Here is a 21,501-nt window from a genome sequence, read left to right as displayed (position 1 = left end):
TGGAGAAAAAATGCTCGGTTTAGAGTTTAATAAAAATGTTACCTATACGATCAAGGACCAAGCAGGGACAATATATGAAGGATTACATTTATTTACAAATCTAAGGTGGAAACAGCAAATAATGCAGAATATTACAGAAAATATTGACAAGGATGAATAGGAAAAAAAAGACATTTACTGTTTTGTGAAGCAATGCATTTACATGGATACCATTTTATTTTGTTTTTGTAAAAAAGCACCAACCCTGAGACATGGGTGTGGTCTAAGACACTGTACAATGGGCCCTAACAGCGCAGTCCATTCTAGTGAGTGAAACTGTAAAGAAGAAGTAGGTGTGGTTATGGCAGCCCTGACCACAGTCCTCTCACTCCTTTAGCTTATGTGTTTAACCGGTCATCCATTTAACAAGAGCGAGAAGAAGCTTTGGATGATAGAAGCGAAATGTCCTCAACTCAATCAACCCAATCCAGTCGACGTCATATAAACCCCTACAACAGTAACATTTTATTGAGGCTTCTGGTCAGCTTTAGTCCATGTTCACATTCAGTGAAGTCATAATTGTGTCCATCTTTAGGTCACTTTCATGTTGTGTAACACTGCACTTTGGGAACGCTCGGTTACAGAGCACAGTCTGAGCCGTATCCAGGCCCGTAGTCGCCGACTTTCTTCAACAGCGCTGCTTTCACTGCATTGATCTTCTCATCCAGCTCTGTCAGACTACAAGACTGAGGAGAAACACAGATGGTCTCAATGGTAAATGGTCTCAACGTATATAGTATATAGTGTAGAGCACTTTACAGCATGGATCCACTCACCCATTCATACTCTCATTCACACACACCAATGTACGCAGACACTGGGGGCAATGTGGGTGAAGTGTCTTGCCCAGATGCCACACGACGACAGTGTGCACTTTCAGGAGGTGGGATTCGAACCCCTGACATTCCGATCATGAGACGACCCGCTCTACCATCTGCGCCACTGTTGCCCCAGACATTTATCAAGATCATAAAATGTACTTACACACTCGTGAGGACCCACCTCTTCAAACAGGCTTTTCTATAAACCCCTTTTTTGTTTTATTCCCCATATAAAGCGTCCAAAAAAGCGCTACACGAGTTTGATTTATTATTATTATTATTACTTTATTGATCTTAAATTAGAGTTAAATTCATTTGTGCTTTAATTCAATTTCGCCAAAGTGAGATCAATAAAGTACTATCTTATGTTTTCAGTGTTGGGGAGAATACTTTAAAATTGTATTTAGTTGCTGAATACAGAATACTTGTCCTAAAATGCATTTAATAACATATTCCGAGCACTGTATTCTGAATACCAATCACATTGATTGTCAATATATTTACCGTATTTTTCGCACTTTAAGGCGCACATAAAAGCCTTTAATTTTATCAGTGCGCCATATATCCCGTGCGCTCTATGTATCAATGGCTGTGTTTACACGCCGAGTTGGTTTACAGGTAAATCAGCATTAATTCATGCACCTTGTATTCCGGTGCGCCTTATTTATGAAAGTAAACATCATCATTGATAATGCGCCTTATAAACAGGTGCGACTAATGGTGCGAAAAATACAGTAAATATGGCGTATGATGTTGTGCAATATGGAGCTAAAATGTAATGATTGAAACTGGGATGTTTTCCCTTGATATTTGGAAAGAAAGTATTCTAAATACTCTCAAATGAAAGTGTAACTTTACCAGAATAAAGTTACTCAAAATGAGTATTCTAAATACTATGGCTGGGACAAAATATCGGATTGAATTTGGATGGCAATACTTTGCGCTGCAATACCAAGTATCAATACTCTTTGAAGTATTGCAATACTTTCAACACTTGTGTTTGGAGGCATTTTTATCCTGCACTCCTTAGTTTTCCAGTAACAGCACTTTGTTATATTTTGTGTTAATTCACTTTTTGATCTTAACACTTCAATAACTGTCAAATGGCATTGGGATTATAAACTTCAGACACATGACAATTTTCTCTTTTACAAATTTTACGGTAAACATATTACAAATCATAATTACTTACTGTATCGCAATACATATCGGATCAGCCCCTGATTATCATGACTCGTATAGTGACAAAAGTGGACCGTCCCAGCCCTACTAAATACATATTCTAAATACAAGTATTTAGTTACTCCCCAACACTGTTGTATTTAAGTCAGTCTATTTATTGGTGTAGACATGCTTTACATACAGTTTTAGACAATTTAACCCAATTTAGGGCTATATTAGAGTCTATTTAGATCCGCTTTTATCCTGATTTGACCTTAATCGAGGCCAGACTTAGCTGATGTAAAATGTTTGAGAACAGCTGGCATATTAAGACAATGCTGGATAATGCGTCTCGCCTTGCCAGCCTTGCTTCCATTATTTCCAAGAAAATACTCAACATGATTCCAGGTAATTTAAGAGTCTTCTTACTGGGTAATTATAATTAACCATGCCCTGAAAATCACTGTGTGTGTATTTGTGTCCCGTTCCCATTTATCGCTATGTTATTTTGCACCATTTTCATCCAACTGTGATACCAACAAGTCTTGCACAAACCTGCGGTGGCGTCATCTTCGGCCGCTTGTGGAGGTGACTCTGAATGAAAGGGAGAGAGAGAAAAGAGCAGAGGAGACCTTCAACATCGGGACACTGTGGACACTAATGCGGTGGTTCGAGAGAGGCATCTTTGTGCCTTTATGCGCAGTTTCGAAGGAGCCTCTCAAGGGCAGTCAAAAGAACTTCCTCAGACGTGAACGACCTGCAGTGTCCAAGAATCTGATCGGAATGTCATAAAAAACACTCAGCGCGGCCGATAAAAAAATGAATAGAACAATAGAAGCAGGCCTTAAGAAAATGAAACAGTAGCTAAATACAATGTGGGTGGAATACTGGAAGGGGAATATCGACGGGCTGGTGGTTTGGACCTTGGTTTAGCTCAAATTCATTAATAGTTGGTCAAGTACTCTTTTAGTTCTGCATTAGTTCTCGTTTGGTCACTAGTTCAGAGCTGGCTGTGCCTTCCCTCTGCTGAACTGAGATAGAAGAGCTGTAATTTTCACTTTCCAGTTAGTAGGGATGCACCGATACCAGAATCGGGTATCGGTCCGATACCACATGCTTGTACTCATACTCGTACTCATTCATGAGGTCCCGATACCAGAAAGCAATACCATTTGACATGTTTTATGCCCAGGGGTTTATTCATCTGAAAAAGTAACCCAGACTAAAAAGTCCTCAGAAAATCCAAATTAAAGAGATACAGCATGTCCATATTGAGCGAAAATGAGCTGCAGCAGAACAATGAAAACGCTGTAGCTAAGGTGCTATAAACACACGAGGAAATCTACACGGAGCTGTAATAAAGATGAAAAGAGACCATTTAAGTAACATCTCAATACTATTGTTAAATAAAAGTACATAAATGAATAAAGCACAGGCATTGGGGAGCTCTTGGACATGGGCTTTTCTGTCTATGATGGACAGAGCAATAAACATTTTAAATGATATTGAATGAAAATAAAATAAACACATAAATGGCATCAGCACAATTCTAATATAACTGCTCTTAAAAGTGTCGCCTACTTTACTTAAGGAAGTGTACATGAGTAAATTAACTAATTACAAACCAATCTGCTGTGAAAAAAGCAAGAATGTTGAAGAAAATGCCTTGTACTCGTATCGGTATTCGGTATCGGCAAGTACTTAAATCAAAGTACTTGTACTCGTATCGGTTTTAGAAAAAGTGGTATTGGTGCATCCCTACCAGTTGGTGAACACTGTGCAAATGTATTTAAATGCGGATTTAACTAAACAGAGAGAACCTAAATGTACAACAGGTGGAATAAAGTTTGGTTTGGGGTTTAAGGATCTTGGTTTACCTTAAATTCAAGCACTAGTTAGTACTAGTTAGCATTAGTTGGTGGAGTGGTCTTTTTGTCCTTGGTTAGTCCAGTTAAGTTACTTCTTTTTGAGAGAAAAATAAATTCAAAGCTACGTTATGTAGCTTGTCGCGGATGAGGAGCACTTTGACGGAGTGCATTAGGAAATGAGCGGGTTGACGTTTCTAATGGCCCATTCAAACTTGATAAAAGCATGGGACATTTTTAAAGAGCTATACCATGTTCATGGAGGCTTTCCATGAAGAGCATGAGTCAGTCATGCCAATTACAATCACTCGAGTTAAAGTTTGAAACAACAACAACAACAACATGTTTTCCATTAATACTTTGGTTCAAAACTTTATAAATGGTAAATTATGCCCAAACTGTTACTTGAGTGCCACCGTTACCTTAAAGCTACACTGCGTAACATTTCACAAAATAAACAGAATAAAATACAAGTATTTTTTTATCATATCATGTTTTAATTGTGGAAAAATACCACAAAATGAAGAAACAAACGTGTGCCTTTGCTCAGCTCTCCTGAGACCTGACTGTAAAATTACTGGGAGTGGGACGACTCCAGCTCGTCTCCATGGAGATTTCGACTTGCGGCAGCCAGATACAGTATCTATAGATACAGGCTGCGCATGCGTGGATCAATCAGGCTCCTGAATTCGGCTACCAAACAAACCACTCCGCCATTGAAATGTGTGAGCGAGTTCAGGTAGCACTACATGTGTTTGTGGATCTCTCTGGTCACAATTAAAACAAAGATTTTGTTTACTGTCCACGTGTCCACCTACTTAATGACATAAAAAAAAAAAGGATTCTACATTTTTATTTCTCATTCCAGTTTAAATGTTATGAATATCAGCAACATGAGGCCACAGTTTCAGACCCTGGCCTTTGTCCAACAGTCGCCTTCAAGGGTCAGAAATGTTTTTCTTACATAGTTATTCCAACTATGTGAACAAGGACTGGTCGTCACTTTTGAAGCATCTCTACATATGAACGGTCGTTCATTTCTTTCAGTTTCTGTCTATCTTCGATTATTAGGACTACAGATGGAAATTAGCATAGTGCTAAATCTAGTGCGGCTAAACTAAACTGAAACTAAACTAAACTAGTTTTGTTTTGTTTCAATAAACTGAACTAAACTAAAACTAATTACCCACTACAAAAAAAGTCAAGCTGGTATTATATTTTTGGCAACAGTATCCAGTATCCAAAATGTTACGCAGTGTGCCTTTAATAAAACACCTTTTTAAAAGCCTGACCAGCATAATAAACGATTTTATTCTTTACAAAGACATGCATCTGGGATGAGGGGGTGATTCCTTCTAGTTCCCGATGGCCGTGATTAACAAGCATATGAACCAATCAGAGAGAAGCCGGATATGACACAAACAGCATGTTTTGTAAACAAGAAAGTTAGTGGTTTCACGATGCATCTGCCATTAGACCGGGGACAAAAGTTAGCAGTCGATGTTGTTTTTGCCACAAGAATACAAGAGGCCAATAGCAACCTGGTTCAGATTTTAAAGGGCTACTAACCCCTCCTTCCAGAGCCTCAGTATCAGAGCCTCAGATTTGAAAATCTCAACAGAAAGGGGGCGTTGCCTGGAGGACTAAGGGGCACGCGGGAGGGGTGAGGGGTGGGAGGGGCTTGAGGCTTCTGACTTCGACGCTGCACCTGCAGCGCTCCTCGTAAACAAAGTCCGAGCATGGGAGCATGGAGTTCCAGCGAGCTAACTTATTTAGCAACTTGTTCCACTGGGACAGCTCGACAGCTCTCTCTACACAGGGGGGGCATCGTGGCAGACAGCGGCCTTGTACCTGAGGCGCTGGCTCATTTATTCCTCTGTCATTTACAAAGCTAGCGGCTTAGCATTGAGCTCGATCGACGTTAGCATCGCAGCTAAGGGACGTAACTGTCCTGGCTGCTTCAGAATTTACCGATCTATTTTAGATGTAGACTTTTGCTGTGGTCTACGTTAACATGGGAGATGTATCTCAGTGTCCTCAGCAGAGTGTGTGATATAGAGACGTGGCTATTTGTGTTACAAAGATTTTTATTATTTTTCTTACAGCAAAGTGCACAAAACATATCAAATAAATATATGTAGGCCTGTATTATAGAGCAGGAACACTGTCTTTTTGAAATTGTTTTTGGTTTGCCATTGAAGATGTGAGACAGAATCATTCAGGTTATGTTTCTCTAAAGGCTTGACTGTAACATTGTGAACCCAAAGAGCCAGTTAGCCCTAAGTAAATAGCCTGAAGTAATTTCTATTACTAAATTTAGTGAACTAAAAGGTTTAACCAACGTTAACACATACACTAAACTACCACTGAATGATGACACTGTAGAGTAAAGACTATAATGAAGTATTTATATGTATGCTTTTTTTAGTTGAATATTGAAATATTAATGAAAATTATAGATCTTGTTTTGTACCAGTACTTGATTCTGCACTTCTGGCTCTTACAACAGTGCAATTTCCAAATTATAGCACAATTTCTTTGGTAAAACTTTCTACAAACTTACAGCTCACATTTCACTTGAGGTTGAGCTGCATGTGCCACTCACTTGGCCTACATAGATGTGTGCAATAAACAAATTGAACAGACAAAGTTGACTGGTTATGTTATACAATACCAACTGTAATAAATATACATGCAGTAAGTTTTCAGCTTCTAGAAACAGTGGTGCTGCATATACCTTCCTGTGACATATCTGACAGAACATATACAGGCTTCATTTTTTTTTTACTGCCCACAATTAAATCTTGCATGAAACATTGATTTTAATCTATTACGTTGTCCAATGGGCACAGAATGGTTCAGGCACAGGTCCTTTGTGTGCTCCTGATATGGGAGAGGATCCTCGACCACACTTTCAAACAGCAGGGCCATTAGTTGGTCAAAGTAGACTGTAAACAAAGCACAAAACATTTGTCCTTGTAAAAGCATTGGTTGTGTTGTTTTTAATGTGACATACCTGAGGTAGCTCTGGTCTTCATGGCTCTCACTGTGTAGTCTCCACGCTTGAATTTTGGATACACTATGACGATTTGCCTTTTTTAAATCAAAATTCAAGGCACCAACCTGCACCCTAAAATTTCACAAATAAACATTAATATGCAGTATCTATTTTCTAAACATTTCAAAGTGATAAAATAACTAGTGAATATTTGTTGAACCTTTAGGAATCATTACCTGGCCAGCATTCCTTTGAATAAGAGGCCCAGACTATTGTGAGAGAATCAGACTATGGAATGCCTCAATATTTGAAGTGTGGTATTGTGGGCTTATTTTAGCTTAATCTTTCAAAAAACGTGGTGTTAACAAAAGAGTAAGAGTCTCTCGCATGCTGCTGTGCCTACAAAGAATTATAAAGAATTACAAAGAATAATAAATTGATATGTGAAGTGTAAATACATCAATATAAATTAGATATTGGGAGGAGTAGTTGTAATTACACATACTTGATTTTGGCCACACTCTTGCATCATCCCCAACCAAAGGCCTGTGAAGACAGCGAGGGGACAGGGGGTTTTCCGTGGACATTCTGAATGTAGTTGCCCAGATGTCCACTCAGCCACAGCCTTTGATGGTGACCAGTAGAGATGATTCATATAGATGGTTCACAATGCTTTTCTTCCACCTCGTCATTTCCTCCGTTCACCTTTTCTGGCCCAGCGCATCATTTTTTTCCAATCTCTGGGACACAAAACACAAACCCCTCCTTCTCCATGCGCACACTGTTTCCAACCTCATTGCTCTAATAAGACAAAAAAATAAGAATATGAGTTCTATCATAATGCACAGTTATCCAAAGTTACATATTTATGTTTGTATTGTAATGTTTTACCTGGACTAGCTCGATGTCAATGACTTTGTTACTCGTTAGATTCATCATGGTGTAACTGCCATACTTGGCTGAATGTCCTACATGAATGCAAGTTATACATTAGCTGACTTTTAATACTTCAGATAAATGTTTATTAAATGTATTTACCAGGTGAATCTGCCCGCATGTCCCCGCCCAGTGACACAGAGCCGCTTTCAAGAGCCTCCCTGATGAGGTTATCCTGCTCCAGCTTCCACTGCCAGTTGACCGTAGGGATGAGGAGCTTTGCCTGGTGCCTATAGAAGCACTGCTCTGACAGTCCCTGAATATTGAAGGCCCCCAAGAACTATAAAATTAAAACATCTGTTATCATCGGATAATATATGGAAAAACAAAATGTTTTTGTAGTGCCTTTGAAATCTGGCTAAAGGATGAGCCGGTGAACAGCACAGCAGCACAGAGCTGTAGGTTTCCAGCTGGGACGTTGTTCACCATGGGCTGACTGGACCACTGACTGGAGAACTCACAGCGAGGACACTGTTGAGTGACCCAGACAGGACATCGCCTAAACAGCTCCAGCAGTTGGTCCTCAAGAACAATATATTTTTTGTCCTTGTGTGGAGGGACTTCAGTGGGAATGCTATATAAAATAAAGGATATTTCATCCCTCAAAAAACCAGGACGCTGTATATATTTTTTCAATTAAAACTCTAGATTTTCTTTGTACCTTGAACAGTTCACAGTGCTGGCACTGTCATCGATGTGGAAGCTGGGGTCAGACGCTGACACCTCACACCTTCTCCTTTTTAAAGGTGTAGAGGCTGCTCTGGGACTGTCAGGAAGAGGGATTTCCATCAGGTCCCCTGTCCCACAACCGACGCTTGTGTAAGCGGTCCGGGCTTGAGTAGCTGTACAAAACACAAACAAAAAAAACACGTTTAAAATGGCAGTAATTACACAACTTGTGTCTAACTACAGTATATAAAAAAAACAAAAGTGTAGACTGTTTTATACATAAAATGACAGTACTGTATAAAGGATAAATAGATTTCACCTTTGCGTCGCCTGCTCGGCTTCACATTGGCCTGGACACTTGCATGCCTTGTAATGACTGGATCAGTCTGGACATTTCTCTCTGCTCACTTTTGGCTGAAAACATAACAATAAATAATATTTATAAAGTGCACACACAAGTGACATGCAAACACATTGTTTGTATTGATGATTTATAGGAATACAACCTAGGATATACTTCAGAATATGCCACCCTATAGCAGATCAACCAAATATTTGTATCAGGTTAATTCTGGCTACAGTCGGCTACTAAAAACTTCCAAATGGTTTGGCATTTTGAAAAGCTGCGTCCAAATAGGTGTAAACTTTGGTTCAGTTCAGAAAACTTGTCAACATGAACATAATTATCAGAATTGATCCTATTTTGTGAACCTGTTCAACAACAATGGCAATAACAACTATACTGATTCTGAAACCACGTAAGAACAGCTCACATCTGTGAGCGCCCTCTCCTCACTGACCACACGGTCCACCTGGAGTGGTCAGCCCTCTCCTCACTGACCGCAGTCGAGCATCAAACGGGAGCAGAGCGCGCACGGAGCGGGTCAGTTTAGCCTCCGACACACAGTACGTTCTAGCTATACGTTAGCTATACAGGCTAGCTTGTAGCTACTGTCAAAAGCTACAGTCATGTCAAACTTAGATTAGTTTGGTGCTCAGACTCGTGCACATTTGCGCAGTGTTGGCGTAACTTTGCAGACTGATGCATTAGCAGGCTGCCCCGGGCAGCGAGTAGACGCGCTTATAACCGGTGGCTGCTGTTCCTCAGCCACAGTGAGCGAGTGCGGGACACATCGCCTGGAGCTGAGGCTGCAGAGTCTATTTACACGCCATATTTTTTCAACATATCTACACGACTCATGTGATTGGTGTTATCAGAGGCCAAACCGGCGAATTTGTTTGAGACACTACAATAACGATCTATTCTGACGTGCACATCAATATTCTATATACTGTACATGACTCAATCTGTGAGCAAAGTAGCTTCTACTGACAGAAATGACCGGGACAGAGTGAACCAAGTGCCTCTTTTTACAGCAGCTACAATCAATGCAATTACTACCAAACCCAAAATGGGTAAATCATTATTTTTCTCACTCACCTCACATTGTTGGCGGGGCAGGAGTGTCGGTGGGGACGGCCTCGCTCTTCAAACGGAGAAGACTAGCATAGCCCAGTTCAACCTCGGTGAAGTTGGCGAAGGAATCAGCACGTAAAATGGTCTTTGCAAACTCCAGCCCCACTACGCTACACTTCCTCCCCATCCTAACACAGTACAATTAACAACTAACAATTAAATTATACACGATAGACCACTAAAAGCAATACTAACAAACGCCCTAAGCTAAATTGAGCTAACTAATCTAACAATAAAAGCAACTAGTGATTACAACTACAATATTCAACAACTAACACTACTAAAACTATACACTTATTTATAATAAAAAAGCTATCCTAATAAAATCTACCTAAATGCTATGACAACTAATCGCAAACCTGACAATCGATGATAATATTCTCTCGTTATTCCAACTCCAACTCGCTACGGGGGCGTGAGCGAGACTGAGCCTTTTTATACCCCAGAGCGGCAGAGCCCGTGACATCATCTCTCGCCTCCTGACATCATCTCTCTCCCCTCCGCTAATTGGGTGCCGAATTCAAAAAATCAAATGCAGTACCGACAGTTCGCTGCAGATGGCGCCACACAGACGGTTTGGGACACAAAGACAGGATTTCAACAAATTTGCACTAAATTGTTAAAATAGTGACATATACACGTAGACAACACTATAAGATACCCATTTATACAACTTAGCTAGAAAAAAAAGTTGATTTGGGGGTTAGTTGTTCTTTAAACATATGAGAATTCAACACTAACAATGTAAGTTTGAAAATACTTTGAATAGATGGCAACAAGAAGAAAATCCTCTTACAGAAAATGAAGCAGGTACATTCTTGTTAAGTGCATTCAAGAACATTTTTTACTTGTGGTTAATTTGGTTTCTGTCGTGACAACGTGGCCTGTGATTGGATTGAAATAAAATGTTTTGACATTTGATTGGCTGTAAGCAAAGTTCCAGAGGTCTTTCTTTTGAACAGATACAAAAAGCAGAAATGGAGGCTGGCCATGCAACTATTTTTATATTATACCTCATGATAATTACCTCACTTATTCATTGTTAAGTAGTTATTAAGTGTAACTAATGAATTGCTCATGATGAATTATGTGCTAACTCATCATTTATTAAGGCTAAATAAGGTGAAATTATTATAAACTGTTACCGGTGTTTTACTTAAGTTGAAATAATATACCTAAGTAGAAGTAAGTACTGTGTGATAGAAGTAGAGTAGAACCCGATGCTATAGTTAAATTCATTATTAGATGGAGACTTTATCTTAGAATCCTAATTTGGACCCATGTTTCCCTTTCATCCAAACATTTACCTTTTTAAACCCCCGTCACTTTTGAAATTGTCATTGTAACCGTGCGGCGCTTTCATGCGACAACACAACGACACCAGCACAGTACTTCTGTCTGATATCAAAAAATTTGCGATAAAAAGGCGCCTGGTGAAAAAAAAGTGGCACTTGGAATATAAAAGAGCCCATCAGTTTATTCAAAGACACTCGACGACTCCTGCTCAAAAATGTGGCGAGTCAAAAGCGAGTGGGGTACGGCATGCTGCGCTCAGAAAGAGAGACATGCAGCAGCTCAAGCACCCTCAGCTCCATCTGTAAACACGAGCTGGACCCGCTGCCGCTACAAATGATCCCGCTGCTTTCTACGCGCCGTGTGTGAATCTGCAAGAGCTGGATGGGGAGCGAGGATCAATTACTGACAGAAATGCAGCCTCTGTCGTGGGGAAGTGTAAAAATAAGCAAAGCGTGATGCGCCAAAAGACGACCCAATCATTCGGTAGCCTAACCTAAAGCCATTCCTAATCACATTCTTCTCATACAGAGCTTGTGTCGTCATAACCGCTGGGATTCCTGACGCATTCTGAACTAATTGAGATTTTAAAATCAGAAAACCGGAGAGATTATTCACCAGTGTGCCGAGGTATTTGCTAGCAGGGCTCATAGTGGAACACACACTGCCAACAGTGATCATTGCAGTTACTACAATCAAAACATTGAACAAAAATGGCTTCTAGAAAATCTAATTTGCACTCATTTCCATAACGGCGTGATGAGGGAGTGTCTGTTTACCCAGAAAAAAGAATTTGTCGAAAAGTGTATTGTCGGATTTTGAACATGATAATATTATTTAAATTAAATGTATGGAAATGATTATGTTAAAATGTATAAATCCATAGTCACGTACTCATCTACATTTAGAATCAGTTTGTACTGTAACATCAACCTGCCCAGGGACTACAGGTGGTATATAATGCATCTTTCCTTTATTGTCAGGGTTAAATTGTGCACTGTCCCTGTTTAAATAAAAAAACATACCATAGACTAGGGCTGAACGATATGGACAAAATTTCATATCTCGATATTCATGCCAGATATTCCGATATCGATACGATAAAACTATAGGTTAGGTGAAAACTAAGCATTTTTCAGAAAATTAAATCATAATACAAAATAGTGCAGTTTTATTGATGAAAATCCTTAGCGTTTATCTCTTGATTTTTTCGATTTTAATATTTTGAATGTTCATATCTCGATACCAAAACGATAACGATGTATTTTTGTTTTGTGATATTGAAATCTTGAATGTTCATATCTTGATATCGATACGATAACGCTATATCTTTCAGTCCTACCATAGATCAGGGATTCTCAACTGGTGGGGCTTCAGGGCCCACCTTCAATGTATCGTGACAAGTTGCAACTCCCAAATATAGATTAAATATCTTGGATTTTGGCAATTTTTTGTCATTAAATTTAAATATGTATTATGCAACTTTTGATGTGGAAAAAAAATGTTGATGTGTGAGTATTTGACTTTGTAGTGACCCAGCGGCTGTGATCAAACGTAAAGTCGCCACGCTGACCACTCATACAGCCGCTGGGTCACCACAAGCTCAAATATGAACACATTTATTTTTTCTTTTCCGTATAAAAAGTTGCATAATTTAAGTATGTAATAGCCAAATGTAGTATTTTCAGTTGATTCAGGCATTGATTATAAATTCTTCTTTGGAAATGATAAAAAAATGTGTCTGTAATAGGGTTTGGCGAAGTGTGACCCACTGAAAATGGTCCCACTTTTTGTTACCGATCCACTAAGAGCCACTGCCATAGACTGTATATCAGTGGACTAATTACAGCCTCCTTCTTCCTGAAGCTCTAGGGAAATGGAGGCAGGCTCCAAAACCTTTTGTTCCACCATTTTCAAATCATTATTGAACACAGGCTTGTCATTCGTACCTCCACGTGTTTGTCTTAACATGCACGTCGTCCTATTATTGTTCCTTTTGTTTTTCTTATAGCAAAAGGAACCCAGCCAAAAGTAAATAAAGCCAGCCACACAGCTAGCATGAACACGCTTCTCTTAGCTCAATACATTTTATTCATTTGCTTTAACCTAATGTTAAGTCAATAGACGAGCTTTTCTTGTACTCCCTCCATGGCAGATATCTTTGGTAAAGTTATAACACAACTTGAACCCACAATGCATACATTTTATAAAGACGCCTTCTTTCTTTGTTTGAACGACTGACTGTGAATGACAGCTATAGCGGAGATTACAAGTAACAAAGTCCATCGAGTGGTTTTGTTCTGCCGTTTGCTCCGAGTACTTGAGGTTAATTTTGTGCAAACGCTGACGCTAACTTAGCGCAGCTGCTTCTGGTGGGTAATTCCATTGACTGTCACCTGCGCTTGACATTTCAATGGAACATAACCTATAGGTACTAATCCTTGTAAATGTATGCAAACAGGACAAATGGGTCCTGGTTGGGTCTCGTTTTAATAGCATAGCAACTAAACGTACCTGATTGACTAAAGTTAACCAGATTTGCCACACTGCTGTAGATAAAAAACATGTTCTTAATAACTTACCTTGCAAAATGTAATAATAATTTTGATTGAAAACTCTAAACATGTAGTGATTAAAACTAACACTTTAGACAAATATGGTAAGATACATTTGTCTGTGATTGTGAAAGTCCTATTTTTAACCAGTCCAAGTCTGTAGTCAAGATCCTTTCCCTCTTTCCATCTCCCTCAGTTTTTCCTAAATTACTAAAAACATGTTCAAAATGAGGTCATCATCACCTACTGCTTGAGCTATTTTTACCTTCCTGTCAAAACCAGGTAGCAGTTTCTTCACTTTGTAGCCGTAGTAAGAGGAAATTATTTCATTCAAGGGCTTCGATAATTCTAAGCTGCAAACCATAATCCTAAATTGACATTCTCCACCGAAAGGTACTTGTGGTCGGTGGAGTCGTGTAGTTTAATTAAGATGGACGTCTTTTCAAAGCGCGCCCTCTCTCTCCCTCACTCACCGAGGTCTGAAAGTACTCCGGCGACAGCCCCTCCAGCTCCAGGATGCGGTCCTCCAGCTTCTTTATCCTCTGGTAAACACTGAGGGGGACCGGCCCAGCTGTGTGGGGCAGGGGACAGGGTCAGAGGTGAAGCTTAAAAAAAAATCAAATTTTTTTCCGACAAACTCCGACCTGTACTTTCATTGTTTTATTGTGTTATTTTATTGAGGAAAAAACAAAACTATGTCCACATTTTAAAGTCCATAATCCAACATCAGATCCGTTCTGAGCAGTTCAGCGCCCAAAGTCTAATCACTGCAGCACCACAGAGTTTGCTAACCACGCTGTTTGATCAAAGAGGTTTGCTCTTACCAAGTAATACCTACAGGTGTCTGCAGGGGGAGCTCTAGGCAAAGTCCTCACCAGCCTTAGACTCTGAGCTTTATCAGTATCAATGCTCAGGTACCCAAAAGAATGTTTTTAAGCCCCATAAGTAGGAGATGTTAACATAACAAGTCACAATCTCGTAAAACTCTTGCCAGGTTGTGAAATTAATAATCAGCTAGACACGGACGATGCTATACTTTTGCATTGGGTTGTCGAAATAAAGAATTTGAAAGAGGGTCTAGTGTTCTTACCTAGAGTTTGGCTGCCTACAGTGAAGACAAAGCATCATCTCACAACCACCCACAACTAAATGAATGCTTTTATTGTACAGTATTCTATTTACTGGGTAAAAGGTTATGTAAGTACTGCCATGTGATAATGTTCCCTCATGAAAAAACATACACAAAGTTGTGGTTTGTTTTATTCAGGCATGTTTGAGTAATCCTACTCCAAATGGCCAGTTCCACCAGCTGAAGTCTGCAGTGCAACATTTTACCGGATCATTTCTATGCTTAAAATGGTTTCAAGTTTCACCAAAGGAAAGGTGTTGCACATTCAAATTCAGTTTATATCCTTTGTTGGTGGATACATTTTAATACTGAAGATAAACAAAAAGTCATAAATACCAACATACAAATCCAAATGGGCACCAATAAATGTAAGATGTCAAAGCCAGTGATGCCCTAATAGCGCCATGTTTTTCAATAAACTGAAATTGAATGCAACTGGACTGAATGTAACAGCTTTATTTAGGCTTATTCACGGCACTCTTCACTTTTTATGCTAATGAATGAAATGAAAAGGTCTGTGTGCTTTCCAAACACTTTATTTATGTGGAAACAGCGATGCAGAAGTGTTACTGACCTGACGGCAGCTTGAGATGAGCCTCGATGTTCTGCAGCCGCTCCTCGATGGCCGTGTTTCCACAGCCCTGGGGCAGAACTGGCCCCCTCTGCTGCTGCAGATCAGTCTGAGCGCTGCCCATCAGAGACTGGGGGCCGAAAGTGTTCACCACGCGGCTCACTGGGAGGCAGAGGGATTTAAATATATAATATGTCTGAATATGGAGGATTTAAAGCTTTGAGACCATGACCCAAAGTTCACTTTCATAAAAAGCAACAACTGGCCCCAAACATTGGATTAGATAATGATAAATATCCATTAAAATCAGCATGTTGTAATGTCTAGTAATCAGACGTGGTATTACTGACCTGTGATTGGTCATAATTATGTCTAATTTAAAAAATGATGAAACACAATTGAGAAAACAAGTCTGCCTAAAATGTCACATTGACATTTGCAGAAAACATGTATTTCTTACCTTTTACGTGGCTTTTAAAGCCTGGATATGGCGTGAACACAGCGTCAGTTCTGGCGCAGCTGTTTTCTAAAGAGGAGACATTTGAAATGTAATCAGGCCGATGCAAAAGCCTAATTAAATGCATTTAGTAAAAATGTATACGTGTCACTTGTGAGGGCTGCCATTAGCGTGCCCTGATTTCTATTACTGGCTGCTTTGAGAGCTGGGATTAAAAAAGGACTGTGAGCAGCGCTGTTTTTCTGGACGGAGCCGGTGGTGCTTTGAGGCCCCGAGTGTTAGCTCCTTCAGCCCACTCCTGCAGCAGTTCAGCCTGACCTCTCGCCTGTGGAAATCAGCTCTCTCCCAAACATTGGCAATCTGAGCATGGCTGCCCCCGCCCTGCCCCTTCCCCCCGCGCTCCCTTCTCACCCTGATTGCAGTCGATCACGTTGCAAAACTCTCGCACATTGTTTTCATTGATCTCCATCTGCTTGCGCTCCATAAATGCAGATATTCTCCGCTCGATCTGTGGGTTACAATGAAGAGACAACAAGGGTAATAAGATGTAATGCTCTGATGGCCCGCTGATAGGTGTCAAGAATGCATTCATGCGTTTTTGGCCACTTCATGATAATGACCTGGGATACACACCACAAAGCAATTTACATTAAACGCTATGAAGAACACAGTAGAACACGTTTACAGGTGGCCAAAAAAGAGAGAGAGAGAGAAAAAAAAGTTGAATTGCATGCCGTCATCACGTGGGAGAAATATGAATACTGTTTGCTTGGCTACCAAAATAAATGCACAACAGAATAGGGCCTCTTGTCCTTCATCCACATGCAATCTCATAGTAATGAGCATCCACTTCATCATCCATCAAGGGGCTGGCTCTCTCTCAAAGCCCTCCAGCAATGCTCTGCTCTGCCCAGCCGCACAACCAGAGGACTCCTTATATTCTATGCCCAACTTGGCTTATCAGATCCCCATCTCCTCATGTGCACATCCTCGGCAGCAATTACTTGTGATTATTCATTGGCCTGACATAAAGTAAAGTGGGTTTTTCTGAGGTCTGAACAGCTGAGGGAATCGCTGACAGACACCCACCTCCGACTTCCCGGCTCGGATCTGCACCATGACATCATCGCTTTGGCTCTCCGCGCCGCCGGAGTGGAGGGGATCGGAGGGAGAGGAAATCTGCTGTTTAAGAGGGAGTGATGTAATGCTGTTTTCAGATGATTTGTCCGCCGTCGACGAGCCACTTGTGTCCGCGTCTAGCACCGACTTCATACTTTTGGATACAGCCTGAATCAAAAAGGGGGAGGAAGATATATTTTAAATTTCAGAAAAAAAACGTAACTTTTGCTCAAAGGAAATGTGTTAAATGAGATATACAGATTTTGAACAGTCTGGTGTATATTACCTTGCTACAAATGCACAGGTAAAAGCAAAAAGAGAAAAAAGTAATGGATAGTACAATACTGAAACTAAGCATTTAATTTTATTCAAAATTGAAAGAATACTAAAATGTTGAATAAGAGAAAATACATCTACAATTATAGACTTTTAAAGGAGCTGTACCTGATTTTCTTTGTCTAATTATGGAATGATTTTTTTTTGTCTTCCTGTAGTATATTATAAACTCGCAAACTATAAACTCGCAAAATATGCCAATAAACTCGTCCCTGTGGAGAATTGGGATGCAGCAAATCTTTTAGGAAAACTGGGAATGAGTTTGGACCAATTTAGTTGCTTCCTCTTTCATTGTTTGAAATGAAAATATCGGGTATAGGGCCTTTAAGTCTTTTTTACTTGGGAAAATATACAGCAGCTTTGCAGGTTGCTCAATACTCTGATGAGCATGTATAAAACACAAATGTATGGTTATACAAGGAGAAAAATCAACTTGCAATTTTACCCTAACCAAGAGCATTGTCTCCAGTTCAGCTTTACCCAAATCTGAAAGATTTTCAACTGGAGAGCAACAGTGTAACGGACCTACAAAAGTGATTATATGTTTTTTGTGCCACTGACACCACGTTTATGTGACATTTTTGAAACATTTTTGTTGTGTTTTCATCTAATTTTTGCTGTGTTTTTGTTGATATTTCATAATTTTTTTCCATTTGCTTTTTTGTCACTTTTTGGTCGCTCTCTAGTGGCTTTTTCATCGCTCTTTCGTCACTTTTTTGTTGTGTTTTTGTGAATTTTTCATTGCTCTTTAGTCACTCTTTTGATGCGTTTCTTTTCTCGTTTTCGCTGCTATTTTTGACACTTTTTTTTTCAAGGAGCTCTCAGATTTGGGTAAAGCTGAACTGGAGAAAATGTGCTCGGTGCAGGCGGGGGTAAGGGATACTACTAAACTACATATTAAAAGCGCTGTCGAGTATATGAAGCAGAGATTCGGCGCCATTACCTGTAGTTTGGAGATGTGCTGCTGTAAACAGTCGTAGACATGAGTCGCAGAAGAGGACTGAAGATCCACGGCGTTCACCTGCACATGAACTTTCAAAGCAGCTTCTCCGAATTTGAGCTGAAAGAGAGAAATCAACACCCAGTTTAGAACATGAATGTGTGTTTGACTCAGCAATGTCACACTCATTATATTTAAAATGAAATAAAACCTTTTAGATTTTCATTATGTTTTGCTCATATCAGTTAACTCCAACACACGTGACTACATCAATATTTTTAGTTTTACATTTTTACATTCATTGCAAACAGCAACAAATTATAAAATGCATTATGATAAAGGAAGATAATAAATAATGCTACAATCCTAGTATGTTTAAAACTAGGGACAAACATGGGATATAATAACAACAACCAATGATAAGCAAAGCATATTTTAAGCACACACTGTCAGAATACACGTAAATACGAGCTTATACGCAGTTCGACACTAAATGAATGGAGTGGAAGCTAAAAACATTAGCATCCTCTCGTTGACTCGTTAGCAAAGGACGAAAATCACCCGCAAACAGGATCATGCTCGACCTTACGTGGATAACGTGACGTTAACCAACCTCTTTCCCAAATTCCGCAAACACTTTCAACATCTCGGTCACGCAATCTTTAAAACTCGACATGTTTCTGCTCTCGTCCGGAGGAGCAGCTTTTCCACACGGCTGGGGACAGCACTTCCGCAACAACAGAATGGAGAGCGCTGATTGGTTCTCAAGGGAGGAAACGTCACTGCGTAAAAACAGGCAATCTCCCCCTCAAATTACCTTTTTATTTTGGATTATATATTAATAATGGCCAACTATCATATCCATAGCTGTAAGTATTTCAAACAAAAATGATATATGAATTATTAATGTCCTCTTATTTGACTTCCTTGAATTATTGTACCAATGCCAAAGCCCTGAAGACCAAAATTGCACTGTAAACTGTTTATTTTTGTATTATTATTTATTTTTATTTACACTGAAAACTGAAGCCTTGAGCCTTGTTTCTGTCAATTTACTAAATTCTTCAATTAAAAAGAAAAGAAAAGAAAAGAAAAGAAAAGAAAAGAAAAGAAAAGAAAAGAAAAGAAAAGAAAAGAAAAGAAAAGAAAACAACAACAGCCCAAACTCCTCAAATCAAGAAACAGACCAGTAGCAAGTTAAGCGTCTGTACTATATAGTAGTTGATGTAAAAGTTGTTCAGTAGCAAATGTATTAATCACACCAGTTCTATTCTTATATTTTATTTACGGAGTATAATATGCATATTAATGTGTCTTTTTAAAATAAAACTAGTGACTCTCGCTAATACAACCATCTGAAAGAAATTTTTCAATGCTCGCTTTTTGTAACTTGCTTTGCACTCCATACATGAAACGAGACCGTTGTTGTAATTATGCTTCTTTTCTGTTGATGTATGAACATTTCAAACAGTGTTTTGTGAGTTATAGTACTTTGTAAATAGTTTGTAAGTATGTAGCTTTATCATAGTTGTTTCGTAATCTGTATTGCTCCCTTTTGGGGATTGTATACAGTGCATAAGTTTCAGTCATGTAAAGCCATAATGTAAATACCATCTTGTAAATGGTCATTCCTGCCACGGTCGGATACTGCGGGTGTGTATGGTCTATTTTGTGTTGCTGTTGTTTCCTTGTTGTTGCTTTGTTCCTTTGTTGTTCCACTATGTTCTTGTGAAATGATATTATAAGCTCTTGCTTCGGCCCACTCCTTTTGAGCAGAGTCCTTGCTGCTCAAATATATAAATGTATTTATGTCATTACAGGATAAAATCCATAGAGGCTTCCTGGTTGTTTGCGTAGTAGTCAGTGGAATAAATATTATTTAGTCATTCTATAGTAAAGTATTGTAAAAGCAGATATTTGTGGGAGCAAAAAAAAACAAAAACATTTTTTTTTTTTTAGCCGACTTGTAGTTTGCTCTCTGATACTCATCCCTGTGACCAAAAAAAAGTACCCTCTCTGGACTGTCCAACAGTCATTTTCTATGTAAGGGGACCATCAATAATATTTAATCTTATTTAATCTAATTAGGATGTTAGAAATGCATTATCGGAGGTGGGAACGCAGATAACCACACCAGGGCTTGAGGGCAACACAGTTTCTTTTCTTTACATAATGATGCACAATAATGGATTGCAGTGAACAAATGTGTGAGTCTTATATCTTATTTTCATGCATGAAATCCTAAGCATACATAATAAATAATACAAATTTAGATTTTAATCACACACATTGGAAGTAAAATATGTTCTAGTAGATAAGTAAATGAATTCTCCTGTAATGCTGTGACAGAATGATGTAGCCAAATCACCTCCTGCAAACGTCTACACAAAAGCAACCTGCCAAACTGTCAGCTCTGCAAACTTGGCTGACAGTGATTAGTAACTGGTCAAAGCCAAAACGAACTGAGTTTATTGAGCTTTTTTCCAAAGAGAGGTCAGTCACTCATAAGAGCATTGTCCGGGGGCCAACAGTGGACCATGGACCTGCGTTTCAGGAACGGGGACCTGCCCACAAAGAGGTATTTCTCTGAGTGGAGTGACTGTGGGAAAATGCGCCTCCTCTATTCAAGTTTCCTCCCCGTCTTTTCTTTATAACGAGGAGCACAGGAACAATCACGGAGCGACGAGGCAAAGCGGCGGCACTCAAAATCTCAATAATGCTCTCTCCGAAGGGTTAATCATTTTAGGAAGACAGGCCTTTTGCGGTTCTGAATTCATTTCTGGGGGAGATATTTTTCCGCTCCGAAACAGGAAGGGGACGACTGTATTACACTTGACATGGCTGACACGCTGAGCCAGTGCTAATGTTCCCACACAGCAAGGAGCTCGCCACCAAGAGAAAAGGAAAAAACTGCTCATTTATTTCGCCCTCGCTGGATGGAGCCAAGAGATTTGGTTAAATGGGTTTCGAATGGGAATCGAAAGTTTAAATTCTGCCTCTTTAGACGAGATAAATTCGAAACGATTGCAACATGAACAAACGGTAGATGTAAAGCAAGTGATTAAGCGATATTTTTGTCATTTTTAGAATAAATTGCTGTTTGATTGACTGAAAATATTGTACCACACACACAGT

The 21,501-nt window shown here is 39.5% G+C and overlaps 1 protein-coding gene across 1 annotated transcript; it reads right to left on the bottom strand.

The window, feature by feature from the left end:
• Positions 1-305: 305 nt before the first annotated feature.
• On the bottom strand, positions 306-19,095 carry mbip (MAP3K12 binding inhibitory protein 1). Its single transcript, XM_079573837.1, has 9 exons — positions 18,980-19,095; positions 18,370-18,486; positions 17,061-17,258; positions 16,383-16,479; positions 15,975-16,040; positions 15,518-15,676; positions 14,288-14,385; positions 2,577-2,615; positions 306-725 (listed from the first exon to the last, which is right to left on the bottom strand). The coding sequence occupies exons 1-9, from the start codon at positions 19,040-19,042 to the stop codon at positions 618-620; spliced, it is 945 nt and encodes a 314-aa protein (XP_079429963.1). The 5' UTR covers positions 19,043-19,095; the 3' UTR covers positions 306-617.
• Between the last annotated feature and the right edge of the window lie 2,406 nt (positions 19,096-21,501).

Source organism: Gobius niger (assembly GCF_951799975.1).
Source record: "Gobius niger genome assembly, chromosome: 16".
Classification (NCBI taxonomy): domain Eukaryota; kingdom Metazoa; phylum Chordata; class Actinopteri; order Gobiiformes; family Gobiidae; genus Gobius; species Gobius niger.
Note: the sequence above shows the minus strand (reverse complement) of the source record. Positions and strands in the feature narration are given on the sequence as shown.

What these genes read in the sequence shown, in the direction of transcription:
- mbip (XM_079573837.1), bottom strand. Translation starts at nt 19,042, where the DNA reads ATGTCGAGTTTTAAAGATTGCGTGACCGAGATGTTGAAAGTGTTTGCG. An exon ending in TTGCGGAATTTGGGAAAGAG is followed by an intron (nt 18,487 to 18,979) that starts GTTGGTTAACGT and finishes TCTCTCTTTCAG; the next exon opens with CTCAAATTCGGAGAAGCTGC. An exon ending in TCATCTCAAGCTGCCGTCAG is followed by an intron (nt 14,386 to 15,517) that starts GTCAGTAACACT and finishes TGCCCCACACAG; the next exon opens with CTGGGCCGGTCCCCCTCAGT.